The 14,914-nt window shown below is 41.4% G+C and overlaps 1 protein-coding gene across 2 annotated transcripts in view; it reads left to right on the top strand.

Annotated features, from left to right (window-relative positions):
* RACGAP1 (Rac GTPase activating protein 1) overlaps nucleotides 1–14,604 on the top strand; it is a 39,448-nt gene extending 24,844 nt beyond the window's left edge. The window contains exons 5-17 of one of the 2 annotated variants that reach the window (XM_066614972.1): nucleotides 400–469; nucleotides 741–794; nucleotides 1,609–1,686; nucleotides 3,337–3,454; nucleotides 4,128–4,255; nucleotides 7,012–7,176; nucleotides 8,271–8,366; nucleotides 8,576–8,774; nucleotides 9,496–9,601; nucleotides 9,768–9,900; nucleotides 10,897–11,032; nucleotides 11,972–12,080; nucleotides 13,533–14,604. In XM_066614972.1, coding sequence (XP_066471069.1) covers nucleotides 400–469; nucleotides 741–794; nucleotides 1,609–1,686; nucleotides 3,337–3,454; nucleotides 4,128–4,255; nucleotides 7,012–7,176; nucleotides 8,271–8,366; nucleotides 8,576–8,774; nucleotides 9,496–9,601; nucleotides 9,768–9,900; nucleotides 10,897–11,032; nucleotides 11,972–12,080; nucleotides 13,533–13,608 — 1,468 coding nt within the window. In that variant the 3' untranslated portion in view covers nucleotides 13,609–14,604. Of the gene's footprint in view, nucleotides 1–396; nucleotides 470–740; nucleotides 795–1,608; nucleotides 1,687–3,336; nucleotides 3,455–4,127; nucleotides 4,256–7,011; nucleotides 7,177–8,270; nucleotides 8,367–8,575; nucleotides 8,775–9,495; nucleotides 9,602–9,767; nucleotides 9,901–10,896; nucleotides 11,033–11,971; nucleotides 12,081–13,532 lie in introns of both variants that reach the window. The other variant, XM_066614971.1, reaches the window with a different exon arrangement.
* Nucleotides 14,605–14,914: the final 310 nt, after the last annotated feature.

The following is a 14,914-nucleotide window of genomic DNA, read 5'->3' as shown; positions in this document are numbered from 1 at the left end:
CGTATAGCGCTGCCTATTTTAAACATATTTATCTTACCTTTCTAAAAGAAATCAAGGTGGTGAGCAACAATTTTAATAAAACCAGAATAAAAACACAACAGGTTATTAAGCAAAACCCACCTGAAATTGGCTCGTAACCTACCTAGTGGTCCTGACCCACTGTTTGAGAAACACTGATCCAAGCTATAAATCGTGGCATATGAACTACATCTATGTCAGGTATCTGATCCAATCCTGTAGCAAAATTGCACATGCATGGAACACATGTAGTTCTCCATTTGCTATAGTGTTCTTCCTTTGTAGCAACAAGGTCCTGCTTTCAAAGGCTGATTAACTGGCTGGTAATCATAAGTCTGATGAAGTTGTTAATTTTAATGTGTTCATGATTTTTTTTAGTAGACTGTCAACAATAGACGAATCGGGTTCAAACCTATCGGACATCAGCTTTGACAAGACCGATGAATCACTGGTAATGCAACCAAGCTGTCTTATTTATTGTGTTGCTTTTGTCTCTGGATGATGTGAGAACATGACCTTTTGTGAGGAGATGTGTTCTATCCATTGTGAGGCTTCCTTGTCCTTGTCCTGTAATCTTTTGCCCCCAAATTCATTCAGTGTGGGGTGACTGGGTGGGTGGGGTGAATATAAATACATAAGAATACCAGATATGTTCTCTGTGGTCTGGTCTGTTTCACATTCACTAGCTGCATGTTAATCAGGTTTTTTCCCCTTATTTCTAGGAATGGGATTCCACATTGGTAAAGGCTGTCAGACTGAAGAAAAGAGAGAAAAGAGTATAAATATTCTTTCCCTTTTTCAAGCTTATATAATTTCACATACTATTTAATTCTGTGCTTGGTGTCTGTGCACATGTTTCAAGTGGAAATAGTTGTAGATGGTCAAACTGGCAAATTTTTCCCACCCTCCTTAAACACAATCTTTGAAGTATACATTAATACTTATATAATAGTGTCTTCTTACTTCACTATGGGTCGGCTTCCCAATTAGAAATGTGTGCTCTCCTTATGCCAACAGAATAACTATCCTGTCAGGCTGGCTTTGTCTGCAGAGCGGCTTAATTTTGATTCATGCTGTGTGTACAGATGCATTCAATTTAAGCTGCTTGTTCCAAATCTGGAATTTGGTTCAAATTTTAATACCTTGTAGCTAGGCCTTTGAAATTGAATTGGGCAGTCTTGACAATTCATGCATGATATCCAAGGTGGAAGTTAAAACTGTGATCATATTTTGGGTTTGCAAGATGCTGAAATATCGAAATTCTGTTTCTTGTATACTAATGGAGAAAGTACCAAATTGGAGGGCTGCCTTTCTCCCTCTCTTTCCATCTATTTCATTTCATGTTAATTAGTCAGAAGGTAATATATGGAAGAGAATATAATCTCTGCATGTCTCAAGTCGGTAAGAGCACTAAGAAACTTGCAGTGAATCCTTTTAAATTCATGCAAAAAGTATTGTGCCCTTTGGAAATACAAAGATGTGACAGAATTTAATGTCTCCGCACTCTGATAGAATTTACCTTCACTTTTTGTCCCCAGGAATGCTGTAATGTGTTGACTTAGACAGTGTTATAAATATTCTCTTTTCCAGCGCTCATCCAGGCAGTTTATAGAAGGTCCGCCTGGTCCTTTGAAGAAAACTCGTTCCATTGGTTCTACAGCAGACCAAGTATGTAATTTTGAATGGTTGTATTGCAGTCAGAGTAGACATCCAATCCTGTGCATGTCAACTTGGAAGTAAATTCCATTGTGTTCAATGGGGCTTATTCCCAGGAAAGTGGGACTTGCATTCTGAGTTTCTTTATAACATGTGTTTTTGACCTTGTGATGGCCTGTGTCATTTGATTGTTATTGAACCGTCTACTTATTACCTGAAGGACTTGCATGATATAGGACAGGGGTGTCCAAAGTTTTTGGCTGGAGGGCCACATCATCTCTCTGACACAGTGTCGGGGGGGGGGGCTGAAGAAAAAAAACCAATTAATTTGCATTTCAAATTTGAATAAATTTACATAAATGAATACATTACAGATGAAACTTATATGAACAAATGAATTTTACTGAACTTTATAATACAAATACACATGAGAACTATAATACAGGCAAAACACATGAGAACTATGAACTTTGAGCATTATGAACAACATTGAACATTATGAACTTTGAGCACTATGAACTTTCAGTGAGAGTGGTGGAACTGTTGTCTTGATCTCAATATTTCACTGTAATCTGGTACTAGTTTGGAGGAGCCAATGATCAGTAATGACTTCAAATGCTCATCAGTTAATGTGGACCTGTATTTTGATTTTAGATATTTCATTTTTGAAAATGCCTGCTCGCAGAGGTATGTTGTCCCAAAAATAGAGAGAGCAAGCAGTTTAGAAACCAGAGGCAGACAATGCAGGGCTGGTGTGCATATTTTATCCAGGAAAAGGGGGGTGGGCGGAGGAGGAGAACCATTGGTAAAATTCCACAACAGAGCAAGCACATATTTGGGGCAGGAAGGTTGCAGGCAGCAGTAAATAAAGAATAAAGTATTTCTAAATGGGGACTCACTCTTTGTTTCGCACCAAAGGAGGGAGCCTTGTAGGTGAGGGTGGTGGCTGCTGCTGCTGCTTCTGTTGTGGTGCTCGCCAGCTCTCCCTGGCACATGCTGCTGCTGCTGCTGCTGCTGTGTACAGGCGGTGGAGCGGGTTCTCCCCTGGTGCCTGGTCTCTCCACAGGTGCCTGCTGCTGCTGTGTACAGTTGGCAGCGGTGGCGCTTTGCTGCTGAAGAGCCTCAGCTTGCGCATGGGCAAGACTCAGCTTGCCCATGGAGAGACTCAGGGAGAGACTCAGCTTGCGCATGGGCACAAGTGCTTTCAGTGTTAAGGTAACGTGAGACCTGCAAGTCTTGCGTTACTTTAACGCTATAAAAGGCCCTGCACAGTTAGCAAGGCTAGTCTTCCCCTCGCTGCCGGCAGTGAGGGAAAGACATACCGTGAAATTGCTGGGGCAGCGCGGGCCACAGTGATTCTTCCGCGGGCCGTGTGCCCATTGGAGGCACACGACCCACCTGGGGGCCGGATGGGGACGCACCACGGGCCGCAAGTGGCCCGCAGGCCGGGGTTTGGGCACCCCTGTTATAGGACATCCTTAACAGACTTGGTGTGGCTGCTTTTCCATAGTTGGAAAACTATGGCCCATCAATGTAATTGCTTGTTGCTCAAAGAGAATGTTGAGTGAATATAAAATACCTAGTTGAATGTAGCAAAGTGTCTCTCCCATTACAGAGAAGTTGTCCTCTTTTTGAAGCCACAATTTGAATGTCTTATTTCAGGGAAATGAATCTATAATTGCAAAAACAACCCTTACAGTACCTAACGATGGAGGCCCAATTGAAGCAATCTCCACTATTGAGACTATACCTTGCTATGTTGGAAGCCGTAGAAAAGCAGGTAAGCATTTACATGGACAAAATCCATGTCTGTTTGTAGCCATTCAGATGCTGATAGAAATGGGAATGATTTTCTGTGATTAGATACTTCAAAGGAGGCTGTTTGCTATTGAAGTTCAGGAGAACAGGGCAACATTTCTGAATTATGTTTGAAATATGTTATGAATAAAGTAGGAGCAGATTTTTTTTTGCTGCTATTCTTGTACTGCTTAGTTCAGTTTTATTCACTTTCAAATCTTTTGCACTCTTATTTTGTCATAAGGCAGAGCCACACTTTTGGAACACTTTGTTCTGCTAAAATCCAGCCTACATATCGGTTTCTATTTCTACTGCCTTTAAGGATTAAGGAGGTGCATTGAAAGCTGACCATCATATATATCCCTCCTTCAAAAATTTGATCCTCAGTTCAGGGAAAAGGATCTAAAAGTAACCTTTACGCTGCTTTCTAAAATGAAGCTTTCATTATTTTAATACTGAAAATAGAAAAGGAGAGAGACCAAACTGGATATCAACTTCCCTTTCTAGCTGCATTGTAGCTTGCCCCCATAATGCATCAGCTGCATTAACAGATGAAACAGCACACTCACTCGTTTACAGTTGGGATTCTTATTGCCACTTTGACTCATATGTCAAAGCTAGTCTGGAAAATGACTTGTCTCTTGCCTTCACATAAGCCATTCTGCAGCCCTGGAGCAGTGATTCAAGCCTAGGAAGCAGGAAGCTAGAAATCAAAACTGTGACGGATGGATCAAGCACTCCTGGGAACACTGGGATGAGACTACATGAATTTGTATCAAAAACGGTGAGCGGAAAGGCAGTTATCCGTCTATCCTAATGCTTTTTTTGGTGCGCATGGTTGAAATAATTGGTTCTAGGAAGCTGCCAGTTTCTGGAATCTGTTCAAAGTACTGGTTTACGTGAAAATAGCTGAAGGAAACACCTTCTCTTATAGACATACCTCTTCTTTCACTTCCTGTGGCAAGGGTGGGGAGCCTCTCGGAAGTCACCACTTATTGAAGACAAGGAGCAGGACACTTTCTATGGTGGCAACCTTTTTGGTACTAATGGAAACAAATGCTTTTAAGATCTCAGATGTACAGTGAAGTCGTGATTCCCTGAATACCTTGAGACCAGGGTTGCTGAAAGTTTGGCTTCTTCTGTACAACCCTTTTTCAGTACTAAGATCTGCTAGGATGAGATTCCTCTGAGTTCCACCAATATTTGATGTGTATTTGCTTGGAGCATGGGAGAGTGCCTGATCTGGGACCATGCCCAGATTGTGGACTTAATAGTTTTACAGCTGCTGTTGTGTGAAGACCTTCTAGTTCTGCAAGGGTTTTAATATATCAGCTGTTTAATTCTGTTATGACGTGTTAGCAGTTGCTATTTATGTAGCTCTTTCTGTGTACTCTGTGGTGTGTTATGATTTTATATGTTGTGAGCTGTCTTAAACATTTTTTTAAAGAATGGTATGATTAATCATAATAAACTTGAAGTTGCCAAGTTAAATCCAGCCTGGGAGGGCTTGTTGAGAGAGGGCTTGTTAAGTAAGTCCTGCTGGAGACATTGTAAACAGGCTAGAGAAATGAGGAAATAGTTTAAACCATTGTTTTGTACAGATGCTTATGCATGGCTTGCAGGTTTACTACACATCTTGGTTTGTAGCACATCTTCTGTTACCAAGGAAGCTGTGTGAAGAATTATTTAACAAATGTTTCCCTTGGAAAAACACAGGATGTCCAGTTTTCCTTTTTCTGTAAAGGAAAAAAAATAGCTAAGGCGAAGTAAAATGTTTCCTTGATAAGGAATCTGAACTAGATATAAATCCGGCATCATACAGAAATGAACTCTCTTTTGAAGAATACACTGGGATGGGGGGGGGCGAATTTCCAGTCAAAAGATGCAAATTTATGAACTAATATAAAAATGATACCCTTTCTGATAATACCTGAGTCTTGCGTACCTAACCATGATTTCAGTATGAATGTATATTTTGGGGTGCATCTAAGGGGAGGAAGGAAAACATGGTTTAGAGGGAAGATGTTGCACAGGGAAGCTCCTAACCTTTTATCCTGGTCCCTGAGTTTTAATGGGGAAAGAGGCAAAATCTTAGGGGAGAGGGGTTTAGAGAAAAGCAAGAAGTGCAGTAATAGTTGCAATTCCAGTTGAGAACATGTCAAGTCTTGGGCTGTTGGTACCTGTGCAGCATGGCACAACTTTGACTTAAAACAGCAACCCACAACGGAGGAGTTGCACCAGGTAGAGTGCACCTGACTATGAGGATTTGAACTGCTGCTTACACGTAGGTTTAGGGCAATGTTTTAAGCCTCTAACTAAATGTTTTAAGTGGGTTTTGGAGGGGAGTCCCTGCTTTTGTGTGCTTAATGTGACTTGGGTACATGAATAGGATTCACACAAGTACTGATGAGTTACAATGACAAATACTGTGTACAGGCAGAAGTCAAACAAATACCATGACCGATGATGGTATTTCATCATCATTCTGCTTGATGACTGCCGAATGCTGATGATGACTGCTTTCACATTACAATGAGAGGAATTTGCAACCTCATCCCTTTCCCCCAAATAGGTGGCCTACATGAGCTGGCGTCTTGGTAGAAAAGAGGTCAAAATGGAGTTTTGAGAGTTTGGCCTGCGTTCCGGAAAAGCAGTATCTATAGTTCATATTATGGTCTACTGATGTTTATAGAGACTTCAGGAAAACACTTCAGAATGCAATGCTAATGGCAGGTGGAATTGGCTGGAGCTGTGCTTAATGGCATGAAATATAGGCAATTGAGATACTATCCACAGTTTGCAGACCATAAGAGTGTGCACAGTTTAGATATTTTAAACTTATTATTTGTATGTTCCTGTATACAAGAAAATCATAACTCATGTAAAAATAAACTCAAGCCACTTATTAAAAATTTCATTGTCACAGAAAACAAGAATTTTCTTGCAATTACCTTCATCCCAGGCATATAAATAAAATATAAAACTATATTTCGAGAGATCTGAAGTTCAGCTGTGTATCAGATTTTGCATTGAAAGGTTATGAGGACTTAGAGTCAGTATCGTTTTGTTTTGTTTTTTAAAAAAATCTACCTGTCCAAGAAATTGTTTGTTTATGGTTCAGTGTTGCTTTCAGACATAGCACTTAAACCATTGGCAAGGAAAGGATACAGTATCTCAGTTGAACATTATGTTTTTATAGGATGAAAGTTTGTGTCTGTCTAGGTAGGAGACTTATAACAGCATGGTCACAGTTTAGGAAGTTGGTTAAAAATTTCCAAGAAGGCATTTTGCCGACTAGCTAATGTTGCTTCTCTGCTTTGTTTTGCTGCTCTTGAGGATTTTAATGTTTAATTTTTACTTACTTTTATATGTACAGTATTTAAACTTGCCAAGGAGTCTCTCTAGGTTGCTGACTGGCAGGATAAAAATGGGTGCAATCAGGTGCAATTTGAACTAGAGCTGGATACCTCCCCCCTATCCCCATTAAAATCTGTGTGTTGGATTAGGCCAGTTTCTCACACAAATGACCTCTCTTCCTAGGTTATCAAACCAGAGTCATGTGTTCCATGTGGCAAGCGAATAAAGTTTGGGAAACTGTCCCTGAAATGCAGAGACTGTCGCGTAGTGACTCACCCGGAATGCCGAGACCGTTGTCCCCTGCCCTGCATCCCTACCTTGGCAGGAACACCTGTCAGAATTGGAGAGGTTTGTTTCTGTATATGAGATGGCATCAGTGGGCTACAGTTGCATGACTTTCTCTTGGATTTAAAAATGAAAAGAATGGTACTTAACTGGATGAAACTGAGTGTGTGTGCCACAGCTGTGACAATACCTTTAAGGTGCATTTCATGCCTAAGGCAGTTGTTCCCAAACTCCTGCAGGGGAGTTAGGAACCAGGTGTTTGCATGAGCAGGGAGGGGGGCAACGGCAGTGTCGCAGGGATCGCAATGCTGCAACTTCTAAGGGTATTTTACTTGCCTGGGGAGCAGGGCTGGCCTCCTGCAAGGTCCTGGAGGCTTGCAGCCCCCTCTTATCTCCTTCGTGGCTACTGTAAACAGCCCTCATAGCTGATCTAAAGCTACTCCAGTTTTCGTGAGAAGCGGCAGCACTGCAATCCCTGCATGCTGTCACTGCCATTGGAGCAAGGCCACTCCCCTTAAGGGGGAATGCCTTGCTTCTGGTTCCCCTGGTGGGTCATGACCCACCAGTTTGGAAACCACTGCCCTAAGGTATGCTTGAGTCTGACCAGATGAGGAAGAGAACAAAAAGTAAGAATGCCTGACTTTATGCTAGGGGAACTAGGAGGTAACAGTGCTGAACTGATCTTAATATTAGCTATGCATGCCTAGCAATTTGCAGAAAGGTCTTGATATAGTCTCTTTAAATTATTCAGTTTAAGGGGTAGGGCAAGGATGAGAGTATGATGACTGTAACTGATGCTATTAACATCCATATCCCTTAGGCTGACCAGAGAACATGTGAAATTCCTTTAAACATTTCTAGTACATCATGCACTGGTTTATTGAATGGGTATTTGATGTGCAGTTCATTATAGGATTCGGTAGTAGTCTTACAGTCAAGTGTCAGAATGTGGCACATGGCTATAAAGTTCAGTTAAAAGCAATTTTTGGTATTCTATTTGTCTAAAGTACAATTATGTGGTGCTTTTCGTCAAGGACTCTGTAGGTATTATCAAGCTCTCTATGAGAAGACCCAAAATTGGTGTTTCGTTTTTAAGAGCGTTCAGTTGAACTTGCATGAAATCAGATGCAGATGTAAAATCATTGTTATCTTTTCAGGGAGCCCTTGCGGATTTTGTTTCTCTGACGCCTCCAATGATCCCTTCTATTGTAGTTCACTGTGTGAATGAAATTGAGCAGCGAGGACTGCATGAGGTAAGGGTAAATTGGAAAGTTATTACCTTGTTTATGGAATTGTTAGCATGAACAAAATATAGGTGCTAGGAGTTCTTGTTTGAGAGTCTACAACCTCAGATAGGCGCCGCCTGAATAAAATATTTGCACAGTTATTATGGATGCAGTCCTATGAAGTTAATCTACAGGACTTCTAGGTAAATGTGCTTTAAGAATTTTCATTTCAACAGACAGGCCTGTATCGAATCTCTGGCTGTGACCGTACAGTGAAAGACTTGAAGGAAAAGTTCCTTCGTGGGAAAACTGTGCCTCTGCTTAGCAAGGTAGAAGATATCCATGCCATATGCAGTCTCCTTAAAGACTTCCTCCGCAACCTCAAAGAACCACTTCTCACCTTTCGTCTCAACAAAGCCTTTATGGAGGCAGCAGGTAGGAATAATACACAACCCTTCTTCAGTTCGAGCCATACTATGTACACCTTAGCTTTCCTCCACTGGGCAAGCCTACAGAGCCTTTCATTATCAGTCTTTCATTATATTTTCTCTTCCAACAAGCAACTATTACTTGAATCTCTGCTGTTGTAGGAGAGTGTAATGACTCTTCCAACAATTGGGGGGGGGGAATCAAGTATCTGATAGAAATATATTTCTGTGTAACAATTTGGCTGGCATTACTTTATCCTTTGACTTGGTGCAAGCTACTTAATTTTAAGAGTTGCAGCAGGAACCACAATAAAACAACAAGCCTACAAAACTACTTAATTGGATCTTAACAGAGTAAATAAACATGAACTGGGGAGGGTACATGGATGCTGCTCAAGTAGGAAAGTTTGACTCCCTGAACAGTTCTGTGTTTGCAACTTTATCACCATATGCAATTTTCAACTCCTTTGTTTGGTTTCTGTCGATCTTACTGTATGTTGGGGAAATCCTTTAGCTGCTTATACAGATTAACTTTCCACTTTTTGATAATGAAAGGGAGGTTCTACTGATGTCCTAGAATCTTAAGTAATGATAACTCCTGGTGCTGTAGATTCAAGTGTAGAGTTCTGTGCCATTCCGTGTGGGTTAAAGCAAACCCCTCTTAATGAAGTTTTATTGACATTGAAAGCTGTCATAAAGGCATAATTCTTGTTTTGTTCTCTTTGCAGAAATAATGGATGAGGATAACAGTGTGGCAGCAATTTATCAAACAGTTGGGGAGCTTCCCCAGGCAAATAGGGATACTCTGGCTTTTCTCATGATACACCTACAGAGGTGAGTTTGGTTGAGGTTTTGTGTTCTGGAAGAGGAAGTGCTAGAATACTTTTCCAGACTCTAGCTTGTACCCTACTCACAAACTCTGAACACCTCATAAAGAACAATGTTATACTTGCTGCTGTGTTGCAAACATGTTTTACCTCAAGTGTTCCTCTTGTTTTAGAGTGGCTCAAAGTCCAGCTACCAAAATGGATGTTACAAACCTGGCCAAAGTCTTTGGACCTACAATTGTTGGTCATGCTGTGCCAGATCCTGATCCTATGACACTACTCCAAGACACAAAGAGGCAACCTAAGGTATGTTGGCAGTGTAAATAAGTTGACTGGAATTGAAAACTTTGAAATATGTGATAACATGAAATCTAGTTGAATTTGCATTGCTTAGTGATGGCTTATTAATATATTTAGTGCCATTCATGGACATGGCACTTTTCAAAGAGTAAGAAAACAGTCCTCTGCCCTGAGGGGCTTACAAACTAGATACTGAAACAGACAATAAAGGATAGAAAAGGGAGGCAGGGGTAAATGGGGAAAATGTATATGATTTTGATTACACACACAGTACCTGTTTGTTACAGTAGGATATGGGGATTAAGGGTTCTGCCAAAGCCATCACAGAAAGGGTAGATTTTAAGAAATGGATCTGGTGGAACTGTCCCACAGGTTTATTGAGAGACAGTACCAGTCATAAGAGGCACCAATGGAAAAACTGCTTGAGGGAGTAGTGATTCTTTGGATGGCTGAGGATGATGGAGCTGGAGAAGGAAAGGTCCACGGGCCAGAAGTGAATTGTGAAATGAGTCCCAGAAGTACAGCAGGCTTTGAAAGTAAGGGTAGATCTGGGAGCAGATGAGAAACCAGTGTAAGGTTTAAAGGGAGGTGTGATTTACAACCCAATGCTGTGCAGGTCTACTCAGAAGAAAGAGTGGGGCCTACTCCCAGGAAAGTATGCATAGGATTGTAGCCATAAGTCAGTGCCACAAGAGAATAATTTTGACAGCAGTGATGGATGGAAGTGAGGAGACTGAGATGAGCTGCTGGGAGACCAAAGAGGGTAAGGTTGCAGTAGTTAAAGTGAGAGGAGATCGGGGCATGATCTAGAGATTTTGCCAAGGGAACAGAGTGGAAGTGACATGTGGCTGAATTGTTGTGAAGGGAGAAGCGACATGATTTGGCAATGAACAGAAAATGGGAAATAAAGGAGAGAAAGAAGTTAAAGCAAGCCAAAACCAAGTGCTTATAATACTGTGCCACTGTGTAAGAGCTTAGTCACATGCCAATGTGATTCTGTAGGTTGTAGAGCGACTAATCAGCCTGCCAGTGGAATTTTGGAGCCGATTCATGATGGTGGAACAGGAAAATATTGAGCCAGGACATATCATTGAAAACTCCAATGCTTACTCCACACCCTGCACACCAGATGTTAAAGGTAATTAGCCTTAACAGCTGTGCTAACTGAAATCTGGCCCTTTCAACAAATAGTTCAACAACTTTACACACCAATTTATTCCTGCCAATTGCTGGTTCCACTAATAATTCAGGCTGTTACGTGTGTGTTTAACTGCTTCATTCTTTCTTAGCAACCTGTTTTCTTCATTGGTTGTCTGTTCTAACAAGTGAGATTGCACTATTCTAAATGCTTATTAGAGCAGAAAAGCCATAGTGTGAGAGTAAATATGTAATAGATGCCAAAGATGGCAGCCTTATGTCCTCCCTCCCATCCCTTCCAACATGTAGTAATTGAAATGCACGTCTACATCACATTGTGCAACTCTCTGCCCAGTAGAATGGGGCTAGGGAAATGAAAGATGTGATAGCACATCCAAATATTTACATTGCTACATATTAAGAGGAGGGAGACTTTTGGCATAGGGTTGCCATTTTCAGTGGCAGCCCACCTTCTTTAACTATATTCCTTCATTCACATTCATTCAGAACTAGTTGCTGTCTGTGAATGTGCATAAGCAGACTGTCCTTGCAGGATTTGAAATTTTTTTGCATGTCAGTGGTGTTAGTGATAAGCTGCTGAGTGTAACATATGTCTGGCCCCACCTCATCCTTCTTTTCAGCCCAAAGGAAGACAACGCCACTGCCTTATGACCTTCGCAAGTGAGAGATGCCCCTACTGTATATGGTGTTCTATATCAACTTTACACACAAGGTTAAAGTGTTTCCTGCTTCTTAAAGACACTGCCTAATTAGGCTTTTGATATTACTTGACATTGTTGGCTAGGTCTGCAATTCTGTACATGCTTACTTACCTAGGAGTAATGCTCATTGAATTCAGTGGGGTTTACTTCTGAATAGACTTGCATAGGACTGTGCTGTAAGAATGTTAACTGCAATGCCTGTGGTTTTCTGTTCAAAGTGAGCATGTTGGGACCACTCACCACTCCAGAGCAGCAATTGGTAAAGACGCCGTCAAGCAGCTCACTGTCCCAAAAAGTCAAATCTACTTTCAGCAAGACCACACCTAAGTAAGTTGAGCACCTACTTCCTTGCCTTAGCAAATAGTTTTCCTTCCACCTACTTAAATAAGGGTTCCGTGATTCTAGCAGGCTCCTAGCAGTAAGTCAATTGAAATGGTCCAAAATAAATGTTAATTTGATAATAGTGATTTGTCTCAGGTTTTGTTATGATGGAGTGGGCATGATGTAGAAATACCAGCTTTGCTGGAGTAGAAGAGAGTGCTAAGCCCACCTCCAGAGTGTAATTTTTCCAAAAGTATAGCGATAGTGGATGGCACTGGGGAGGACCACTATTTTGCCGTCATCATAGATGGCTGCAATGTTTCCTTTTGGGAGAGGTATTAAGATTCACTCATGTAGCAATGTGGGTTTTCTGGACAATTTTCAGGGTCCAAATAAAGCATTATCTAGGAGGGAGGGGTAAAAGGGAAAGATGTGTAGCTGGCATGTCTATTTGTGCTAATGTCTTGGGTTGTGTCTGCATTCTGTACTTACTACAGGTGGAGCCTATTTATCCATGTTAGTTCCATTCCGTGACTCAGCGCGATTAACAAAATGTGTTGTGCTAAATTCCATAGAGTTACGCAAATACACTGCAGCCTGACACTTCCAGATGGAAGGAAACTAAGGCAGCTGTTATCAATCCCCCTCTGTACTCAGCCTTCCCCGTTGCCCAGCTGCCTGACTTCTTTCACATGGGATGCTGATCTTTTAAGAGTCCAGCCCTATGCATTTCTACTCAGAAGTAAGCCCCATTCCAGTCAATGGGGCTTACTCCCAGGAAAGTGTGGAGAGGATTGTAGGCTATATCTCATGCTTTGCTTGGTGGGAAGGCTTGCTTGTGTCGTGATTGCCTGCACCATCTCAATGGGGGGGGGGAGTTTGCTAAACACTCCCTGGGTTTTTTAAAGCAATCCCCTCTGTTGCTACCACACCTGCCCCTGTGTGAGTGAGTGAGAGAGAGCTCCACCTTGCTGCATGTGTTCTGGCTACAGAGATTTTCGGTCCCCTCTTCCCCGGCTCAGGGCTCCAGGAGTGTTACTGTTCCTTTGCAAGGCGAACCTCTTCCAGGGCTCCAGGGCTATTTCCCTGTCTGGGCGAGGCAGAGCCTTTTTGCAGTGTTTTGGGCTACCTGGAAATGGAGTGAGATGCCAGCGCAGGGCAAAGGAGGCAAAGGTGTGTGTGGCTTTCGGTTCCCCCAACCGACAAATCCTCAGATAAAAATCCGTGGATAAATAGGCTGCACTTGTATTGCATAATCACCAATGAACACTCCCAGCTTGGACAATGTATGGCAAAGCAGTGGAATGGCTAATGAAAGTGAAAACATGGAGCCAGTGATTGCACAATTGAAGGACAGATGTACAAGGCTCAGGTTCTAAAATAGAGGGCTATCTAGGTAATATTAGGACATGCTCTGAAGACTTTTCTGTGCTGATTTTTCATTTTTTCTCCTGTTAGGTTTGCAAGCAAGAGCAAGTCTGCAACCACTCTTGGGCGCCAGGGCAACTTTTTTGCCTCTCCAATGTTGAAATAAGATGCTGTTCTGAACATCTACTTAGGGTTTGATTATGAGCAGCTGCAATAAAATCTTTCTGTGCTGTGCCCAGCTGCATTGTGTGCTAAGGACTCTATATGTCTGTCTTTAGTTTTAATGGAGTTTTTTATTTGAATTTTATTGTGCAATGTATTTAGTACTATCATCACCGTTATTGTACAGATATCATTGACAGAACCGATTCAGCATGTCAGTACAGAACTGCAAGTTGTTGAAAACATTTTCTGTAACTTCTTCCATATGTTCAAAGTACCCATTATTATTTCATTTGTAGGCTGCAGCTGGAGAGGATAGGATGCATTTTGCAACAGCAGTAACCCTCCTCATTTCAAAGAACAAATGTAATGGGGGGGGGGGATACATTACCAGTGCTGATCTGCTGTACAGGGAAATTATGTATGTTGAAAATGACACTTGTACTCCCTTGCTTAGTCTATTTTTAGTGAAACCTATTACTTTAAGGGAGTACACTCAGAAATTTGGTCATGTGAAAAATTGAAACCCAGTGTTCTATAGCGCACACACATTGCTGTATGTCTGAGGTTCCCCTTTGTGCACCACAGGGGGTACTCAGAGTAAATATGATACTGATTTGAGTATCTTACTGTATCTTTACAACCATTTTAGGAATGAAGCTTCATGTATTTAAACCATCTAGATTACTGGTAAAATGATTTGTGTAGAGCTGGAAGCGATTGTCAGTATTTCAGCCATAGTGACCTGATTTTATCCTTGTATTTATCTCCTGTAAAACCTCTGGCCGAAGGGTGGTTTTAATACGACCCCCCCCCCATGAGTAGAAACTGAATGTGCTCTATGGTATCAATGTGTCCATACATGATGCAGTGGATTTCATATGTCCTGCTTGTGGCTTTTTATAAAGAGTTCGGTTCAACACAGTATCTATAAAAACAACTGATTATACAAGTAATCCTTTTGTCCTATTGGCATGCTAGAAAAGTAAATCTTACCTTAACACGACTCATCTTGCTTTGTGGTATATTGAATAACATTTCCTATGAGTTGTGACAATTTTCCAGTTAAAGCTTGACTTCATCCCAAAATATTTATAATGCTTGGAGTGTCATGTGAACCCAAAACTAAGAATTCTACATGTTCCTATTGATCATTAGGAATTGACACTAGTTAAGGATACCACGGATCCCTTTTCAGTGAGGGGTGTGTGCGGGTTAGAGGCAGGGTTTGTACTATATCATTAGGCTAACTAGGCTGCTGCCTAATGTGTAGGCCTTGGATGGTTTTATACATATTAGATTTTTAACTC

The sequence above is a fragment of the Tiliqua scincoides genome, chromosome 2, assembly GCF_035046505.1.
Source record: "Tiliqua scincoides isolate rTilSci1 chromosome 2, rTilSci1.hap2, whole genome shotgun sequence".
Lineage (NCBI taxonomy): Eukaryota > Metazoa > Chordata > Lepidosauria > Squamata > Scincidae > Tiliqua > Tiliqua scincoides.
Note: the sequence above shows the minus strand (reverse complement) of the source record. Positions and strands in the feature narration are given on the sequence as shown.